Below are 19,532 nucleotides of genomic sequence, written 5' to 3' on the forward strand. Positions count from 1 at the left end.
TTGACCCAGAAATAAATAATGCTCGGGTAGGTTAAGTGAAGTTCATCATGTGACATTCATTAGATTATGTCACTATTATCACCATCTGTTGGCAGCGATATAAAATCTACTCAATAATCTAGATTTTATTTTAGATTTCATTTAATGACCCTTAGTTTTTTTTCAGTGACACAGAATTGTCAGGTCACTGGTAAAGGATTGTGCTAACAAGAATAAACAGTGAGAGCATCTTGGTCTATTCTCAGTATTTTCATTATGTAATAAAATATTGCATGTTTATAGTTTTAGATGAGATTGTGCAGGGTAGAATGCGACTCATTGTGCCATTTTTGCAAAGTTCGGTTAACTTGAATTACATGTTGCATTTATGGTCTAAGAAGTACTATTTTAAAAATAGTGACAATGACTACAAAGGAACATTGTGGACTAGAGCTGGAGCTTTCCTTAAAATAGCAACCAAAATGTTCTTCAAAATATAATCTAAAGCTATGATTACAAAGAGACCGTGCACAGTACAGCTCAGACCATCGCCCATATTTTACTGTAAAGGAGGCAGAGTATTGCTAGTTGCTGGCTGTTGATTATATCTGTGGACCGCGGAGTGGGATAGGTAATTTGGGCAGGATGTCCTTAATGGAACACTGCCTTCATGACAAAGTATTTGGCAAATCTATTTCATTTATCCGAAATACATAACAATTATGTAAATTATATTGATGTACATCAACGTACACAAACGTACCTAATTGTCAAGTTCGCGAAAATGACAGGCTCGAAACCAAAACACTTGCCAAACACTTGTCATGTAGAGACTGCCCTTTTAATTACAGCATCTACTTGAAAAGGAAGCAGAAAGCTGAACATAAGTGGACTGGGGTTGATTTCACGTCGAAGTGATGGACACGTCTTAAACATAGCAGGGAGATTTCATCCGAAGGCTTTTTCTACCAACACTGCAAACACGTTCTTTTAGATTTGGCTAGAAGTAGCTAATATAGGAAATCTTCCAGTTATATTGACGATTTCGCTGAACCATTATTATGACCATGGGAATTCTCATCCCCAGGACTTGGTAAACTTTGCCTGAGTAGTTAATTTCCTGTACTTAACTTTCAAAGTGCAGCCTGAAGTATTTCCTTAAACTGTTAGCGGGCTAGTTATTCCCTCCCCTTCGCCGACGTGCAGCATTTGTCAGTTACTGGCCCTGTTGTCCGGTGGGCCGGAGGAGCTTTAACATCAATCCCTGTCCACAACCCGATTGCACGATTATAAAGGTTGATAAATCCAGTCCGTCCCTCTGATAACAGTGTTCGCAATCCGCTTGGTGGCGCAACAAGATCGCGTCCAGTAATCCGAGATCTTGGATAATTCATTAACAACGGAACTCGAGAAATAGGTAACAGAGGTCGTAAGACTGCGAATCACCACACTTTGTGAATGACGACACATGCACCTATAGCCGGAGACTTAACTGTGAAAAAGATTTATGTTGTCCAAGTAGTTGGCTGTATTGCGGGTATTAAAATATTTACAGAATGTTATTGGAAGTTTTCTTCTCGATCTGGACGTGAAAATTGCAACGGCGGAGCCTATCGCTTTAAAATGAGTATGGTACTGACGTTTAACACTGGGTCAACAAACACCTTTCTCTCGTAAGAATAAGAACAGTGGAAAGTGTTGGATCGTTTCTAAATAGACTGGAGTACATCGTTTCGCGATTTTGCCTCCTTCGCAAACACATAGTGGGACAACACCGGTGAGTAGGATCCTTAAATGCAAATGTGTAACGATTAACGGCGCGGTATGCAGGTAGTGAGATGAGAAGTACAGACTGTGGGTTTAACCGAAACCTGGGCGGACTGGACAGCCCTAACAGACCAAACACGACCTGCATCGTGATATCCATAAAGTTGTTCAAGATTTTGGGAATGGTAGACATAGAATGAGCATTATTTTTAAACACGATGTAAACGGCCTCATTACAAGAGAACACAATAAGCAAAAGACTGCAGACACTGGAAATCTGATCTGGCGAAAGGTCGACCTGAAACTTTAACCCTACCTTGCTCTCTCCACAGACGCTGCCTGACCTGCTGAGTGTTTCCAGCATTGTCTGTTTTTATCTCATTACAGCGGATGCTGGTTGTAAATTTGACCCAACAGCGACCACAGCTGTAATGCGACCCGGAGTGGAGTAAAACATTGTGTGAATGAAATCCATACCAATTTTTGTGGTTATTTAAAGATGACAATTTATTCTTTATATCCCTAAGGAACCTCAAGTGAACGATGGGGCGCAGGAATTACGGACGCTATTTAACGCTGAAGGCAAGGGGAATCTAAAGTGAGAGAAGCGCACGTTCTGAGAGAAGCCGCAAAAAAATCTCGCACCACCAGTGTACGCTCCATAGGACGCAAGGGAGGACAAATAAATATGGACACTTACGGAGGATCAATAGCCTATTAGTATGCAATATATGTGCCATATTTTCCCTGCAGAATTTTCACCACTGCACTCGGGAACAGTGCAATGTTCATAGTTACTTTTTCCCGGGCTGTTCACTGGGACAGAGATGTTCATCTGCGTTACGATTATGGATTTTAAGATAAAGCTAAACCGGGATAAAGTTCATTGACCAAAGCTGGACCAAGCCACCATGGAAATGGTTTGAAGGTAGGTCCTTTTTTTAAAGAAGTGTGAAAGGACCTTTCGCCATGTTCGCCCTCTAGTCGATGGGTTAATTGTGAGTTGCGGTAACCGAACAGGGTATGGCATATGAGGGCTCCTCTCTCTTTGGAGCAATGAGGCTGAACACGACCACCATGGATGGGGGCTCGATAGATGCTGAAAAGGACTCCTCGTTTCGCATACTCACAGGCTGTTTCCTCTCCTTGTTGATACTTTCTACACTGTTGGGGAACACTCTGGTCTGCGTGGCTGTGATTAGATTTCGCCATCTCAGATCGAAAGTCACCAATTTTTTTGTGATCTCGTTGGCTGTGTCCGACCTCTTAGTGGCCGTTTTGGTGATGCCCTGGAAGGCTGTGAGCGAGATCGCGGGGTTTTGGCCATTTGGTTCCTTCTGTAACATCTGGGTAGCCTTTGATATAATGTGCTCCACGGCCTCTATCCTCAATCTGTGTGTCATCAGCGTGGACAGATACTGGGCCATCTCCAGCCCATTCCGCTACGAACGCAAAATGACACCCAAAGTGGCTTTTGTAATGATCAGCGTGGCATGGACCCTTTCAGTCCTGATCTCCTTTATACCAGTGCAGTTGGACTGGCACAAGGCTAAACCCATCACTTTATTGGATTACAACACCAGTTCCCAGCACTCAGGGGACAACTGTGATTCCAGCCTGAACAGGACCTACGCCATCTCCTCGTCCCTGATCAGTTTTTACATCCCCGTGGCCATCATGATCGTCACCTACACCAGGATCTACCGAATCGCTCAAAAACAAATCCGGCGCATTTCGGCCCTGGAGAGAGCCGCCGTGCATGCCAAGAATTGCCAGAGCAACAGGAGCAGCGCCAGCAACGCGGACAGCCAGCAGCCCGAGAGCTCTTTCAAAACGTCTTTCAAGAGAGAGACCAAAGTCTTAAAGACCCTGTCGGTGATCATGGGGGTCTTCGTGTGCTGCTGGTTGCCCTTCTTCATCCTCAATTGCATCGTGCCCTTTTGCGAGCCCCAAGCCCGCATCAGCAGCAGAGCGCCCTTGCCCTGCATCAGCGGCAGTACTTTCGATGTATTTGTCTGGTTCGGGTGGGCCAACTCTTCCCTCAACCCCATTATCTACGCCTTCAACGCAGATTTCCGCAAGGCCTTCTCCACCCTGTTGGGCTGCGACGCTCTCTGTTCCAGTAACGCGGTGGAGACGGTCTCCATCCACAACGGGGTCTCCACCTACAAACCCGGGGGATCCCTGGATAAAGTGGAGAACTGCGTCTACTTGATCCCCCATTCGGTGCCGTGCACTCAGGAAAACCCAGCGGATCCCAACCGCTGCGCAAAGCTTTCCCCCGTCTCCCACCACGGGGCAGTCAGCCTTCTATCCAGCAATGGAGACTGTGAGACGGACGTGTCATTGGAAAAGATCATCCCTATTACCCAAAACGGTCAACACAACACCTGACAGCTTATATAATAATACTAGAAAAAATGCTGCTTTAAATTTAAGAGGCAAAATACATATGAGCTGGTATCAAATCTACTAAACGTGGCTCGCCCAGCATCCACCATTAGCAATGTACTGCTTACTGTAGTTACTTGAAACACGTTATATATAACAGGATCATTTTTTCTTCAGATTCAATGATACAATGATAAAGATTTAACGAAATTAAGTAACAGAAAGGGTTCATAATTCTTCTGAATAGATGGTTATCCTTTAAAGGAGCTGCCCATTGACGAGTTGACAAGATTTATTTATGTTCTGTTTTCTTATGTTCTTATATTTAGTGCAAAGGCTACAAAATACCAGTCATATTTTATAATATTTGAATAGTGCCCGGCTTCAGGCAATACCGATCTCTGTGGAATGCGAAATGTATGTGGGCAGAAATCGCTGTGGAATATATAACTGAAGCCTTTAACAACTGGGCGACATGGACATGTTGGGCCGAAGGGCCTGTTTCCATGTTGTAAACTTCTATGATTCTATAACACGGTTTCTGATAATATTCGTTATCCCGATGAGGTGAAATTTTAACACATTTTTCTCTGTTATTTCCCAGTCGCACCCGCAGTCAGATTACCGTACTTGTGAGATTTACTATCAACATAAAAAAACTCAGATGTACAACTTAGTACCAAAAGGTCCAGCATGAGCAGTCAATACTCAAGTTTGGGGTACTTTATTATTTGGTTGTGCTGGCAGCTCCTTTAAGTTCCAGTGATAACAAAATTCCCTGTTATACAGACAAGACTGGCAAATGGTGTTAATCAAGATGGAATTCTTTCACATTGATATGAAAAGGATCGTGGCGGTATTTATTTCCAAAGTTTGAAAAAAACTGTATTCAAAATATAACTATTCATTAACGGATAGAACATCATTGTACAACTTGTGATGAATGGTACACAGTATACGCTAAATGTGAGGATGTAGCTAGTATTTAGATTTTTTCGAGATTTCCATTACTTTTAACTTGTCAAGACGCCGGTGAGTTATGTTGTCGGACTGTAAAGACCATTCTCCTTGTTTGTTGAGAAGTAAACTAACTGCACAGTTTTGTCTGACGTGGATTTTGTGCTCATTCCTCTAGCGAAATGCTGCCACACCAGTTCCAAGCAGCTATTTTATATCTAGTGGTCATTTATGTAAATAGTATTTGGTATATATTTTGAAAACGCCACTAATTGTCCTTCAATCGGTTTTCTCAACCACACCCCTTTCCATGATTGATGTCTCTATCTCTCCCCTTTCTTTCCTTCGTTTCCTGTATTAACATGTCGCGGCAAACAAATAATACTACATGGAAATCGTTCATTGTGTGCTACTTAGTACGGTACTTTGCACTCGTGTGGAAGCTTGGGAACTGTGTCATGTATGAATTTTTTGCTTACCTCAGAACTAGCTGTTTTATAAAGGTCACTGTGTGCCTGTGTCATGTCAACCTGAACTCGCAAGTATCGCGCGCCCTGTTAAACCAAGAAACAAACATGGATAAGAAAGCCAAAAGCACGATGTTTTCACGCTTTCTGATTACCAAGACTGTTCCAAGAAAGGACTGAGCAATTCAGATACCGATAGCGAATGTACAGCTGAATGTCGTGAAATTAAATGTTCAGTTCGACAATTTACAGTGAAACCGACTGTGCTGCCATTGTTAAGGTGAATGTCTTGGAATTTTTTTTCTCACTTAACCACGAAGGATTTACTGGTGCTGGAAAATATTTCAGCTTTAGCTGAATGAGGTACAGTCCTGTTGTATAGGTCTGTCACGTTAGTATTTTAATATTTATTGGCAGTAAACCGAAACAAAACTTTAAAAAAAATCTATTGTATGGATTGGGTATCTGTCATTTAGATGAAGCAGAACATCGGTTGGAGAACACTTACCCTGCCTTCTCCACAGGCGATACCTCTGCACTGGGATATCACCTCTACCGACACCTCCAGATACAAACATCATCAACAGTGCTACTACACAAAATAAGAGTTCATGGTGTAGGGAGTCACATATTAGCATGGATAAAGGATTGGTTAGCTAACAGGAAACAGAGAGTAGGCATAAATTGGTCATTTTCAAGTTGGCAAGATGTAACGAGTGGAGAGCCACAGGGATCGGTGCTTGGGACTCAAATATTTACAATCTATATCAATGACTTGGGTGAAGGGACCGAATATATGGTTGCTAAATTTGCTGATGACACAAAGGTAGGTAGGAAAGTAAGTTGTGAAGAGAACATAAGGAGTCTGCAAAGGGATATAGATGGGTTAAGTGAGTGGGCAAAAATTTGGCAGATGGAGTATAATGTGGGAAAATGTGAACTTGTCCACTTTGGCAGGAGGAATAGAAAAGCAGTATATGATTTAAATGGAGAGAGATTGCAGAACTCTGAGGTACAGAGGAATCTGGGTGTCCTAGTACATGAATCAAAAAAAGTTAGTATGCAGGTACAGCAAGTGATTAGGAAGGCAAATGGAATGTTATCATTTATTGCAAGGGGAATGGAATATAAAAGGAGAGATGTTTTGCTACAGTTGTACAGGGCATTGGTGAGACCACATCTAGAATACTGTGTGCAGTTTTGGTCTCATTTAATCAAGAAAGGACATAATTGCTTTGGAGGCGGTTCAGAGGAGGTTCACTCGACTGATTCCTGGGATGAGGGGGTAATCATATGAGGAAAGGTTGGACAAGTTGGGCCTGTATACATTGGAGTTTAGAAGAATGAGAGGTGATCTTATGGAAATATATAAGATCCTGAGGGGACTAGAAGGGGTAGATGCTGAGGGGATGTTTCCCCTTGTGGGAGAGACTAGAAGTAGGTGCCACAGTTTAAAAATAAGGGGTCTCCCATTTAAGACGGAGATGAAGAGAAATTTTTGCTCTCAGAGGGTCGTGAGTCTGTGGAACTCCCTTCCCCAGAGAGCGGTGGAGGCAGGATCATTGAATATTTTTAAAGCTGAGTTAGATAGATTCCTGATTAACAAGGGAGTCAAAGGTTATAGTAGGTAGACGGGAAAGTAGGGTTGAGGTCACAATCAGATCAGCCATGTTCTTATCAAATAGCAGAGCAGGCTCGAGGGGCCAAATGGCCTACTCCTGCTCTTAATTCGTATGTTCGTAAGTAACAGCTGAACAGTGCAGTTTCTAACTATTAATCCACATAAATTTTTTAAAAGCAGAGTGAGCATAATTGACTGAAAAAAAAATTATCCTGCAAAAACATCTTGGTAAGAATAGTATTCAATGTTTTATGGTTGTTTTCAAAAATTAGTTTGACTTATCCATTTTTATTCAAGTTTTAGGTATCCCCCATTGTTCCCCCAATATGTTTGTACACGTGCAGTGTTAAGAACACTTATCGGAACATAGGAAGATGGGAACAGGAGTAGGCCATTTAGCTCCTCAAGCCATTTCCGCCATTCCCTGAGATCATGGCTGATCTGTGACCTAACTCCGTATACCTGCCTTAGCCCCATATCCCTTAATACTTTTGGTTAACGAAAATCTATCAATCTCAGGTTTAAAATTAACATTTGAGCTAGTGTCAAATGCTGTTTGTGGAAGGGAATTCCAAACTTCTACCATCCTTTATGTGAAGAAGTGTTTCCTAACTTCACTCCTGAAAGTCCTGGCTCTAATTTTTAGTCTATGTCCCCTAGTCCTAGACTCTCCAACCAGCAGGAATAGGGAACCCTATTAGTTCCCCTTAATATCTTGAAAACTTCAATCAAATCACCCTAAATCTTCTAGGTTCCAGGGAATACGTACCTGGTTTGTTTAATCTCTCCTAGTAATTTAACACTTGGAGTCCAGGTATCATTCTAGTAAATCTACGTTGCACTCCCTCCAAGGCCAATATGTCCTTCCTAAGGTGTGGTACCCAGAACTGAACACAGTACTCTAGGTGTAGTCTAACCAGGGCTTTGTACAGCTGTAACATAACTTCTACCCCCTTGTATTCTAGTCTTAAATAATGGAGTGACTTGAAATTCTCCAATCTAAAGGAAAAGTTCGTTAATCGAGAGAACTTTGGAAGATTATAGTTAGGGCTTCTGCAGTGTTCTCACCTACTTCTTTTAAAACTCTGGGATGGAAGCTATCTGGTCCTGTAGATTTGTCACATTTAGTGCCATTATTTTCTTCATTACTGTTAATTTGCTTAAGTTAATTATGATGAGTCCCCGTCCCTGATTCAAAATTAGTTTCCTTGGGGTGTCCGGCATGCTATCCTATTCCTCTACTGTAAATACTGATGCAAGTAATTATTTAACATGTCCGCCATTTCCTTATTTTCATTTACAATATCACCATTATCAGTTTTCTAAGGGGTCCACATTGCTCTTGACCACCCTCTTTTTCCTAATATAATTGTAAAAAAATTTTGTGTTGATTTTGATATCTCTTGCAAGTTTCTTTTCATACTCCCTTTTTGTGGCTCTTACTATTTGTTTTGTCACCCTTTGCTGTTCTTTGTATCTCTCCCAGTCACCAGGATCTGTGCTATTTTTTGCATTTTTGTACGCTTTTTCTTTTAGTTTGATATTGTCCCTTACCTCTTTTGGTGTCCATGACTGTTTTTTTTGGCAAGTGGAGCTCTCTTGCCCCTTAGGGGTATAAACTGGTTCTGTATCATGTTAAATTCTTTTTTGAACACCTCCCACTGATCTTCTGTTGTTTTACCCATTAACAGATTTGCCCAGTTTACTGTGGACAGTCTCTGTCTTATCCTGTCTCATCGGCCTTAACTAAATTTAGAATCTTAGTAGCTGATATGGGTTTCTCCCTTTCAAACACAATGTTGAACTCGATCATATTATGATTGCTACTAGATAAATGTTCATGCACCGTTAGGCTGTTAACTAAATCTAGCTGATTACTCATTATTAAATCTATTATGGCCTGCCCCCTTGTTGGTTCCAGAAAGCTGTCCTGTACACACTCATGAAATTTGCTATCTTTCTGACATGAGCTCATCTGCTTATCCCAATTAATATGAAAGTTAAAATCCCCCATTAAAACCACTCTGCCTTTGCTACATGATTGTCTAATCTCTGCATTTATACATTCTGCCACTTCACAGCTGCTACCAGGGAGCCGAAACACAGCTCCCACTACAGTTTTAAATCCTTTTGCATTTCTTAATTCTACCCATAAAGTCTCCACTGCCTGCTTACCTCTTGTTATATCCTCTCTTATCACTGAAGTAATTTCATCCTTAATCACTAAGGCTACTCCTCCCCCTCTACTAGCTTTCTTCGCCTTCCTGTAGACCTTATAACCTGGTATATTCAGTTCCCAGTCCTGACTGTCTTGCAGCCACTTCTCCATAAAAGTTTACAATATGCTAGCAGAAAGTTTTGTAATATATTCAATTATATTTAAGAAGAAAATAACTATATAAGTATCCCCCCTCCTAATTTCCTGCTTTCATGAAGGCGCTGACTTTTATTGGGGTATAACTCCACAGGCTCCAAGTTGGGCATGGAGCTCAGTCCTATTCTGTCCTCACCTAAAGGCCATAAACATGTTCTTTCCAGTAGAGGTCACTGCAGAGCGATATGGAGCAGGAACCCTGGCTGATGGTTTCCCTCCCTGCTGCTGAGCACTATTTTCGTGCCCCAGCTGTTACCCTGATTGAGATCAGCTAATTCAGCACAGGCTGGGAATCAAAGCTGCGACCTACTGGTCTGCCTGGCTTAATGCTACCAGGTGGAGCTTTTACTTGCTGGCTTAACACAAAAATTATTTCTATTTTTAGTCTATTGCTGTGGATTTTGTGTTGAATTTCATTTAAACAGTGAGTACTAAGGACATCATCAGAGGGGATGGCTGAGAGCCCGATTGTGTAAAGGAGATCAACTAAAATATATACATTACTCACAAAAGCATTTTAGGTTAATAATTGCATCTCTACTGATATTAATTTAGCTCGCTTATGCTGTCTGGTTTAGTAATTTCTCTAGTCCAAAATAATTGCATTTTGTGGTCATCAGTTAGTAATTAAACAAATATATATGAACAGAAAGAAGATAAAATTAACAATAATTCTTCTTGTTTTTGTGATTGTGGAATTCACAGCTCAAATAAATTGGCACTCCTTTAAAACACAATCATAAATAAAATCTGCTGTCATTGTCTAGTGCATTGGAACTTTAAAACACTTGGGCCGATTTTAACTCCCTCCACCTAAATGGGGCGAAAATGGGGTTGGGTTTCTTACTGCTCTGTTCATGCTGTCGTTCCAGCAGGCATCATCTTGGGTAGGGTCGTGAAATGGGGTGGCTAGTGCTCCTGCCTGTTTCAGGTGGGAGGCTATTTGTAATATGCAAATCAGGGTCATGTGATGTATATAGGACCCCGATTGCAATTTCGAGGTACAAGTGGACGAAGCATGCACAGGAACTGTTAAAAAATTTATATTTGGTGGGGCCAGAAGGAGCAGCAGTGTTCCTCCAGGGCCCGCAAAAAAACTCCGGGCTGCTGCTGGCCCATCCGAGGTCCTCTCCTAGGGTTGTCTCCACCACCCCAGGGTCCGACTGTCAGCCAGCTCAGCGTGGGAGCTGGAAAACTTCCTGCCCTCCTACAACTGGAGAGCTGCAGCAGGGTGAGCATTGGATGCCCGCAGCTCACTGGCAGAATGTAAATAAGGTCCAGGCCTCAAAATTGGTTGGGCCTCAGGCTTCAAGAATGGCCAGGTGGTAGCTGTGCTCCGCCTGATGCCCACCCATTCTCCACCAGTAGTTAAAATCGGCCTTACTATCTTAATAGAGTGGGAGGACTCACATTTATTTTTGAGATTCCCCTTACAGTGATTTAGTAAATATAGCTGTGTCACTGTGAAGTGATATAGAACAGTGGCCCGTGCTTCTCCACAGGTGGAGAGGAGAGCTTAGAGGGAGAGTTGCTATGTGCATTCAGAGGTATGGGAGCAATTCCCCTCCTCCCTTTTTGAATCTTTAAATTTTAACAGTGAACACTGATAACACTATCAAGGATTTGAAAAGTAAATGATTGAATTGATATCATGAAGGAGTTGGGTTGATAGCTGTAGCTGAAGCTGAAGTATTCTGGGTTAAATCTCCATTGATGTTAATTCAGCTTCAGAACATCACTGAGCTCAATAACCCCTCCAAGCTAATTTCCATTAGCAGTCACTGTGTAAATAATAATATTTTCCAATCAACAGAATCTGGAAAATAAAATTAATGATAATTTACTGTAACTGAATTTTTAAAAATGTTTTGCCAATGATGACAATAGTTCTGTGATATCAACATCCTTTCTTCTGTTCATTTCCTATTTCAAAAAAATAAGTATTAATGATATTATCAGAAGCTTGGGGACATTTCTGAGCATGACACTGTGAAGGGGTTGAAATAACAAAAGCAGTCACCAACCCAGTGTGCTCCATTGGTTGTGCAAAACCAGTGATGTGTGTTTATTTGTCTTCTTTATGCCTCAGGAACTTCTCCATCTATTTCAGCCCAGTTAAAAAGGGGGACAAAACAATAAAAACTAAAAAGGATGTTCAAGTTAATTACAATTCTTTACAATCATTTGATTTTAAAAAGTGGTAATCCTTGGCCCCTCCTATTTCTCATCTACATGCTGCCCCTCGGCGACATCATTCAAAAACGCAACGTCAGGTTCCACATGTATGCTGACGACTACCTCACCACCACCATCGCAACCCCTCCACTGTCTCTCATTTGTCACGCTACTTGTCCGACATCCAGTACTGGATGAGCAAAAATTTCCTCCAACTAAATATTGGGAAGACCGAATCCATTGTCTTTGGTCCCCGCCACAAACTCCATTCCCTAGCCTCCGACTCCATCCCTCTCCCCGGCCACTGTCTGAGGCTGAACCAGACCATTCGCAACCTTGGCATCCTATTTGACCTTGAGATGAGCTCCCGATCACATATCCGCTCCATCACCAAGACCGCCTCCATAACATCGCCTGTCTCCGCCCCTGCTGTAGCTCATCTGCTGCTGAAACCCTCATCTATACCTTTGTTACCTTTAGACTCGACTATTCCAATGCTCTCCTGGCTGGCCTCCCATCTTCCACCCTCCATAAACTTGAACTCATCCAAAACTCTGCTGCCTGTATCCTAACTCGCACCAAAAGTTCCGTTCACCCATCACCCCTGTGTTCGCTGACTTACATTGGCTCCCGGTCCAGGAATGCCTCGATTTTAAAATTCTCATCCTTATCTTCAAATAATTCCATGGCCTCACCCCTCCCTATCCCTGCAACCTTCTCCAGCCCTACAACCCCCCGAGATTTCTGCGTTCCTCCAATTCTTGCCTCTTGCACATCCCCGATTTTAATCGCTCCACCATTGGCGGCTGTGCCTTCAACTGCCTAGGCCCTAAGCTCTGAAATTCCCTCCCTAAACCTCTCCGCCTCTCTACCTCTCTCTCCTTTAAGACGCTCCTTAAAACCTACCCCTTTGACTAAGCTTTTGGTCACCTATTCTAATACCTCCTTATGTGGCTCGGTGTCAAATTTTCTTTGATAATACTTCTGTGAAGCACCTTGGGACGTTTTACTATGTTAAAGGCACTATATAAACGCAAGTTGTTGTTGTTTGTTGTTGTTGTAATGATGATTGCGGCAATGATAGTAAGATTGCTTTTTAATATATTTGCAATTATATTGATATGTTTTATAATCACTGTTAAAAATGTAAGTGCTTAAATATTACCTGTGAGAGACCACTGGTGAAAAACTATGGATATAGCAATGAGAATTTTCCAGGTTAAACCAAATTAAGAAATTACTTCTCCTCAAATTTTTAATTAACTCTGTATACACAAAGAATTTATCAATTCTGATCCATCAGCCCGTACCAATGTCAGATATAATACTACTCAGAATAGAAAGAAAGCCCTGCAATTACACAGCACTTTATCACCTCTTTCAGAACATCTTAAAGCACTTTACATACAGAAAATTGTTTTGTAATGCAGTAACTATAGTTATGAAGGCAAACACTGTGGACATTTTGCACATGCAAGATCCCAAAAACAGCAATGGAATGAATGACCAGTTAATCTGTTTTTGGTGGTGTTGATTGAAGTAGGTATGTTAATCAGAACACCAGGAGAACTCCGTGCTCCTTTTTGAATAGTATCATAGGATCTTTAACATCCAGCTGAACCACTGGAACAGGCACAAATAATTTCACTTTGTACCCGTAATGGGCCAAATCTTGCGGGAGCGGGGCATCTCACAGTATGCGCCGTTAGTTACACTTTTTCCTGCACCCTTCAGCTCGAAAATGTTTTCCAGCTTAACTTGCAGGAAGTGCGAGCTGATAACGGTGTGGTGAGGGCAACGGGGCATCTGGGACCTTAGTGAATGGTGGGACCAACAGTCTATCTCCTTAACTAATGAGATTCAAGGATTGGGAAAGAACCAGAGGAATAACGGAGAAGGAGGATGAATTAGAGTCAATTCATTCAGAAAAAGAAGGAAAGACAGATTGGATTAAGAGAGAGAGAAAAAAAAGAGACTAAAGGAAAAGTAAGAAAAAAATTAAAAAGTTTAAAATTAAAATTTTAAAAAATCTCTAAGGATTTATTACATGCAGGAATGAGACTGAACAGTTTAAATTGTTCCCTTTCTGAGCCAGAGAGGTTGATTGACATTGCATTAACAATTATCATGTAGTTAAAAGGGTACTTATGCTCTTAATTACCAGCCTTAACTTTCTGCAGCGAGTTTAATGGACAATTAATGTGTAAATCCAAAAAGTTCTTAAAAATAAGGAAGAGGCTAAGGGCAGGATGTCGTTTGTGCAAAGCAAACGTGGAGTGGCATAAATCGACCAGCAGGTTCTGGAGATTCACAATTCATGACGTATCTCTTAATGCCCTGAAATTGCTGGCCAATTTGTGCATTAATAATGATGTGCCTCATTAACATATCGTTATTTTTCCAGCAAGATTTGGTCCAATCATTCCCACGCCATAAGCTGCAGAGCATACACAGTGTGTAGCTCCTCGTAAATTATCCTAACAATTTGCTTTGCCCTCAGAATAAAAGTAACAAGGGACTAAAAAAAGAAAAGAAACTGCAAATGCTGACAATCTAAAAGTAAAACAACATTCTAGAAACGCACAGCAGGTCTATCAGCATCTGAAAAAAGAAAAGATAGACTAATGTTTTGGATGCAAACTATTCATCACTTCTACACTCAAAATGTGAGCCTATTTTTTCCCCTTTCAGATGCTGACAGACCTGCGTTGTATTTCTAGAATGTTCTGTTAGTGCCAAGAGATAGTTCCATATTCCATACCCAATTCTTATGGCTGATCAGAGAGAGATTATCCAATAATAACAGTTTTTTCTTGATATAAGCTGTGAACTGATACCATCTCATCACATTAGACTTATTTAATTTAAAGTCTTAACAGATGTTAGAGTGAAAAGTTTTGTCTCATAAGTTTTCAGTCCAGTAAAATACAACTCATTTTTCTCATTGGAGACAGATGTATGTAAAAATTTTAATTTAGCTTATAAGAACATTCAAGGAAAATTAAAGAGATTGCAAATGCTTATTTTTCAGTGTTTTTAAAATGTCCTTCTAAGATGCAATCAGCTACAAAAGAACATTAAAGTTTTCATAATTGATCAAAAGAATATGTAAATCATGCATACCTGCACCTTTAAAAATAAAAAATTGTGGATAAATGTAATCTACTGGCTAGCTCAGGAACATATATGGAATAAAATAGAACAAAATAACTATTGTTTTCTCTCAATAGTTTTCATCTTCAGTAGTTCCCAGATTTTCAGAGTGTCTTCTGGCACAAAACACAATGGGTCACGTTTTGCTGTGAAAATAATGGTAAGGCTAACAGCACTCACCGTTATTTATGTGCAAATTGGACAGCAATGTCCGGGGAGAGCACGTGCGCAATTAAACGCAAAAATCCGGAAGTTGCTGTCGGAATGCGCTGCCCCTCCATAAGCTGCGCGAAAATGGCATCTCGCCATCTGACTCCCCATTCAAATGTATTGAAAGGCGTGAAGTTCCTGTACTCTTGTCGTAGATACGGACTAAACTCGCCTCAAAAAGTTAGGTCTTGTCCATTCAAGTCTAAGTACCCTTTTGGCAGTAAACGGTTTTACTGCCAAACAACCTCTGCGGCACTGAAAATTAACTTTTACAAGTGTGAAATCTCATTCCTTCAGCTTTCAATTATTGTTGGTGATTTTAAAAAAAAGTAAATACATTTTTTTCTCTTTCTGTCCCTTTTTTCTCTCTCTCTTAATCCAGCCTTTATCTCCCTCTCTTTATATCGCTTTCTGTACCTGATTTGACATTGAATTCACTATTCTAACTTACACTTCCTGGTTCAGACTCTGTGCTGCTCATTAACAATCCTTCAATCTAATTGGTTAAAGAAATACACAGCTGCTTGCCCTGTTCACACAAGTCCCAGATGCCCTGTAGAGGGTGCTGCACTGTTTGGATGGCCCGTTGACAGCAACTTGCCATGCAAATCCCCAAAGAAAGTCTATGAGCAAGTGCAAGTCCAATGAATGGCTGACGCCAGTTGCACGTTTGCCACTCACAGCAAAATCTGGCCCAGTATTCAGTATATGGTCACTTTAGAGTGTAAAATGATCATTATTGCGTGCAAGTACTATTTTGCCAGATTTCTACTGGTAAGGCTAATAAAATCCTATTGAATCAACCCAGCCAGTGCAAGATAGAAGTAATTTGTATTTTTATTTGCTGCTGTTAAAATAAAAAAAATGGTGAGATTAACAGCAACATTTTTAAAAACTGCAATTATAACTGATAATCATTGCAAGATTACTGGAATTTAATCTCCAGTGGATTACTACTTTCTGTATCGTATTTTTGAAGTGATGAGATACGTTTGTGCATGTGGTTGTATAAATGTGTATGGAGGAGCTGGAAGTTAAAATTACCATCATATGCTTTCTAACAATAATGTCATTCTCTCTCTCTGTGCTTCAATATCAAGTGGAAACTATCAATAACTGCTGTTGAGAATGTATTGATGTTCAGTAATAGAGCTTTGTGAGTTGCAGAGCTCATATTTATTTTGTAAGAATGACTAAGAATTATCCCAAAGTTTTCTTCTCCATCACAAACTACCTTCAGTGTTCTCCTTCTCCCACAGCTTCTATTCTCACTCCTGAAACTAAATGAAAGAAACTCATCAACATCTTGGTTTCCAAGACAAGGCCATCCACATGGTGTCTCTGTTTCCTCCAATCCTCCTCCCTGCATTCTTCCATGCCCTCCTTCCAACCCAATCCTCACTCTTCCCGAACCCTGCCACTTCTTCCCCACATCACACCTCTTCCAGCCCTCTTTAAGCTGGATGCTGATCCTTTCCTATTAGAATCCCTACAATCCAGTTTCAGACTCATCCACAGCACTGAGACTTCCCTGGTTAATGTCACCAAGAACACCTTGTGTATCTGTGAACACGGTTCACTGTTCCTCTTCATTTTTGTCAGCTCACCATCAGCAAAATTAAATTTTTCCTCGTCAGGTCCCTCTGGCCTTCACTCTATCAACCTCCTTGTCTGCCTTGTGGGGCTAAATTCTGTACACAGCCTTTGCATCCTTTTTGGCCATGACCTGGCCTTCTTAGCCTACATCTGGTCTGTTGCCAAGACTGCATTTTTCCACTCCTGGAATATTGTGACATCTGCCCCTGCTGCTGCTGAAACCCTAACCCATGCCTTCAATACCTTCAGAATTGACCTCCAATCCTCTCCTTGCTAGAGTCCCTACTTCCACCCTCCAAAAGCCTTAGCTAATCCAAGACTTTACAGCCTTTGTCCTCTCCTGCACAATGTTCTACATGACCTAGTGTTTTTGCAAAGTTTCCCTGTGCCCCAGAAAATCAATTTCAAGATCATTGCCCCTGCATTCAAATCCTTTCATGACCTTGTTTCACTCTCCTGAATGATCTTCTCCAACAATTCACCCATTCCTGCACCCTCCGCTCTTTTGATTCTGGATTATTGCTTGTTCTCTTTTGCCTCTGCTCCACCATCCAAAGCTGATCAATTAGTCTTCGTGCACCTGCCCTTTGGAATTTTATTTCAAATCATTTCACCCTGTTGCCTATCTTCCTGCCTTCAAAACTCTCTTTATAATTCATTGCCTTGATCTTGAGCTTTTGGTCTCCTCCCCTAACTTTCCTCTTTTTCCTGCTCAACTTCTCTAAGAAACTATTTCACATGAGCTGTATGATATACATGCAAATTGTTGTTACGTGCTGACTCATGTCATGAGATCAAGGTTTGATTGTAATACTTAGTAAGCCCTTCACTAAAACCAATGTTTAACATCATGACATTTATTAAAATGAAATAGAAGGGAAGATTTCCTCTGTGCACTATGTAATGAAATCATAAACCTGTTTATAAAGAACAGGTTTATGATTTTATTACATGTAGCACACAGAATAAATCTTCCCTCTTGGTTCTTAGTAGAGGCATAATACTTCGTGCAAGCTTTTATGTCAGAAATGTTAGATTTCCTGTAATTTTGTGCCTCTGATGTGAGGAAGTTGAATTGCAATGTTGCATTTTCTGGTATCACATGGTTACTGACCTTCATTGCAAATTCTCCTCAGCCGTGTGGTCAATTCTTTCAAGCTTTGCAGGAAGACGGACAAAAAAAAAGAAACTTGTCTATATAAGTAAAATAGAAAATAATGGATGATTGGTGGATAAATTGAACATATATGTGGAGTATACTTTATTATTTTGGGCTTACATGCGAATGGCCCAGCCACTCATATGTATATTGGAGCCACATGAACTGAAGACCACATAAACACCTTAAATTCATCCAATGTGATTATAATGTACCATTGTACGACTGCTTTCACATCTATATAGAGTGGTTTCAAATACATAAAAGTGTCAAAACTACCTGGGCTTCACATCAGGTGTAGTATAACTCTAACCTGGTCGAAACCAAACTTAAAAAAATCCTAACTGATTTTTCTTAAGGGGCAGTTTAACCCAACCACCTGGCAGACACCAAGCAGATGGGCAATTAAAATTGGCTGGGAGACTTACCCTCCAACTTCTGCATGGATCCCGCCATCTTCAATTTTAACCCGCTTTACTGATGGCAAGGATGTCCATCTGAAGCCAGTGGGGTCCTTCTTTAAATATGCAGATTGGGGTCTGACTGCAAGTTTAACTGTGGCTTGAGCGGGGGAGCCATTGTGGCTTTCCCACCAGGAGAAGACAGCAGAAAGAGGATCCAGGACCGGAAGAGTTCCAAACAGATAAGTTTTTTTTACTTTCCTTGTGGAGCCAGGAGGAGCAGGAGTGCCCTTCTGGGCCCACAAGGAACGTTTAGATCTCACTTGACCTGTGCTCCCCCACCTTCCCTCCTGTGAAACCCTCCTGAAACTTCCTCCCCGTCACTTACCTTATTGCTGGTGACTGTTCCTTTGGGGCCAGCAGGAGATCTCCTGCCTTCCCAAATTCTACTCCCACCCACCCGCCAGCTGTCGCTTTCCACCCATTTCGGGCGGCAAGCTGACTGGTGACATGCAGATGAGGCCCGAGGTGTTCATCTTGCCCTCCAGCCCATCGAAATCCCGCTCCTGGTTAAAATTGGAACTAATGCTGCTCAGGGCTGCCCCAACAATCCTGCCGGGATGGCTGTAAGTAGTCTTAAAGAAGGTCCGACAGACAACATTTCTGATATGTATGGAGGAAATTGACAAGTGACAGACTAATATATTCATAAATTGATGAAAGTAGCAACCTATTCAGCTAATTCTGCCTTGCTAGCCTGCATATTGTAATGTAAGATAATAGGTCACCATGCAGCTGAGAAAAAACAGTCTGGTTACCAAATATATATTTTCTATGCTCTGATTTCTGAGGATACCTCCAATCTTTGACTGACTGAAGGTATGGAGATGGAGAGGGTTCAGGTGGAACTGCAGACCGTAATAGTTGATGTATAACACTGTGTTTCAGATGAATCCAATAAAGACCTTTTTCTTTTGACTCTCCTGTGAGTGGAGTATTTCTGCTAAAATTTTAATTCATTCTCTTATGCCCTTTCAATGTCATCTCTGGATTTGAATTCCCCAACATCATCCTTGCCAGCCTCCCATCTGCCATCACCTTTAAGCTTCAACCTGTCCAAAACATATCTTGTCACCCATATCTTGCTCTGTATTGAGTCCCACTCACTCATCATCCTGCTGTCTTCACTGATCCACATGGGGGGCATGGCAAACTTTGAGGAAGTATGCAGGAGATTGCAGGGACACATAGTTAGGTTAGTGGAGTGGACAGATTGGGTAGA

The 19,532-nt window shown here is 41.3% G+C and overlaps 1 protein-coding gene across 1 annotated transcript; it reads left to right on the forward strand.

The window, feature by feature from the left end:
* The first annotated feature begins 2,601 nt into the window (after positions 1 to 2,601).
* On the forward strand, positions 2,602 to 4,140 carry drd1a (dopamine receptor D1a). Its single transcript, XM_067995845.1, has one exon. The coding sequence runs from the start codon at positions 2,770 to 2,772 to the stop codon at positions 4,138 to 4,140; it is 1,371 nt and encodes a 456-aa protein (XP_067851946.1). The 5' UTR covers positions 2,602 to 2,769.
* Positions 4,141 to 19,532: the final 15,392 nt, after the last annotated feature.

Source organism: Heptranchias perlo, chromosome 14 (assembly GCF_035084215.1).
Source record: "Heptranchias perlo isolate sHepPer1 chromosome 14, sHepPer1.hap1, whole genome shotgun sequence".
In the NCBI taxonomy this organism is placed as follows: domain Eukaryota; kingdom Metazoa; phylum Chordata; class Chondrichthyes; order Hexanchiformes; family Hexanchidae; genus Heptranchias; species Heptranchias perlo.

Excerpts from the sequence above, each read along its gene's own strand:
- drd1a (XM_067995845.1), top strand. The coding sequence starts at position 2,770 with ATGGCATATGAGGGCTCCTCTCTCTTTGGAGCAATGAGGCTGAACACG.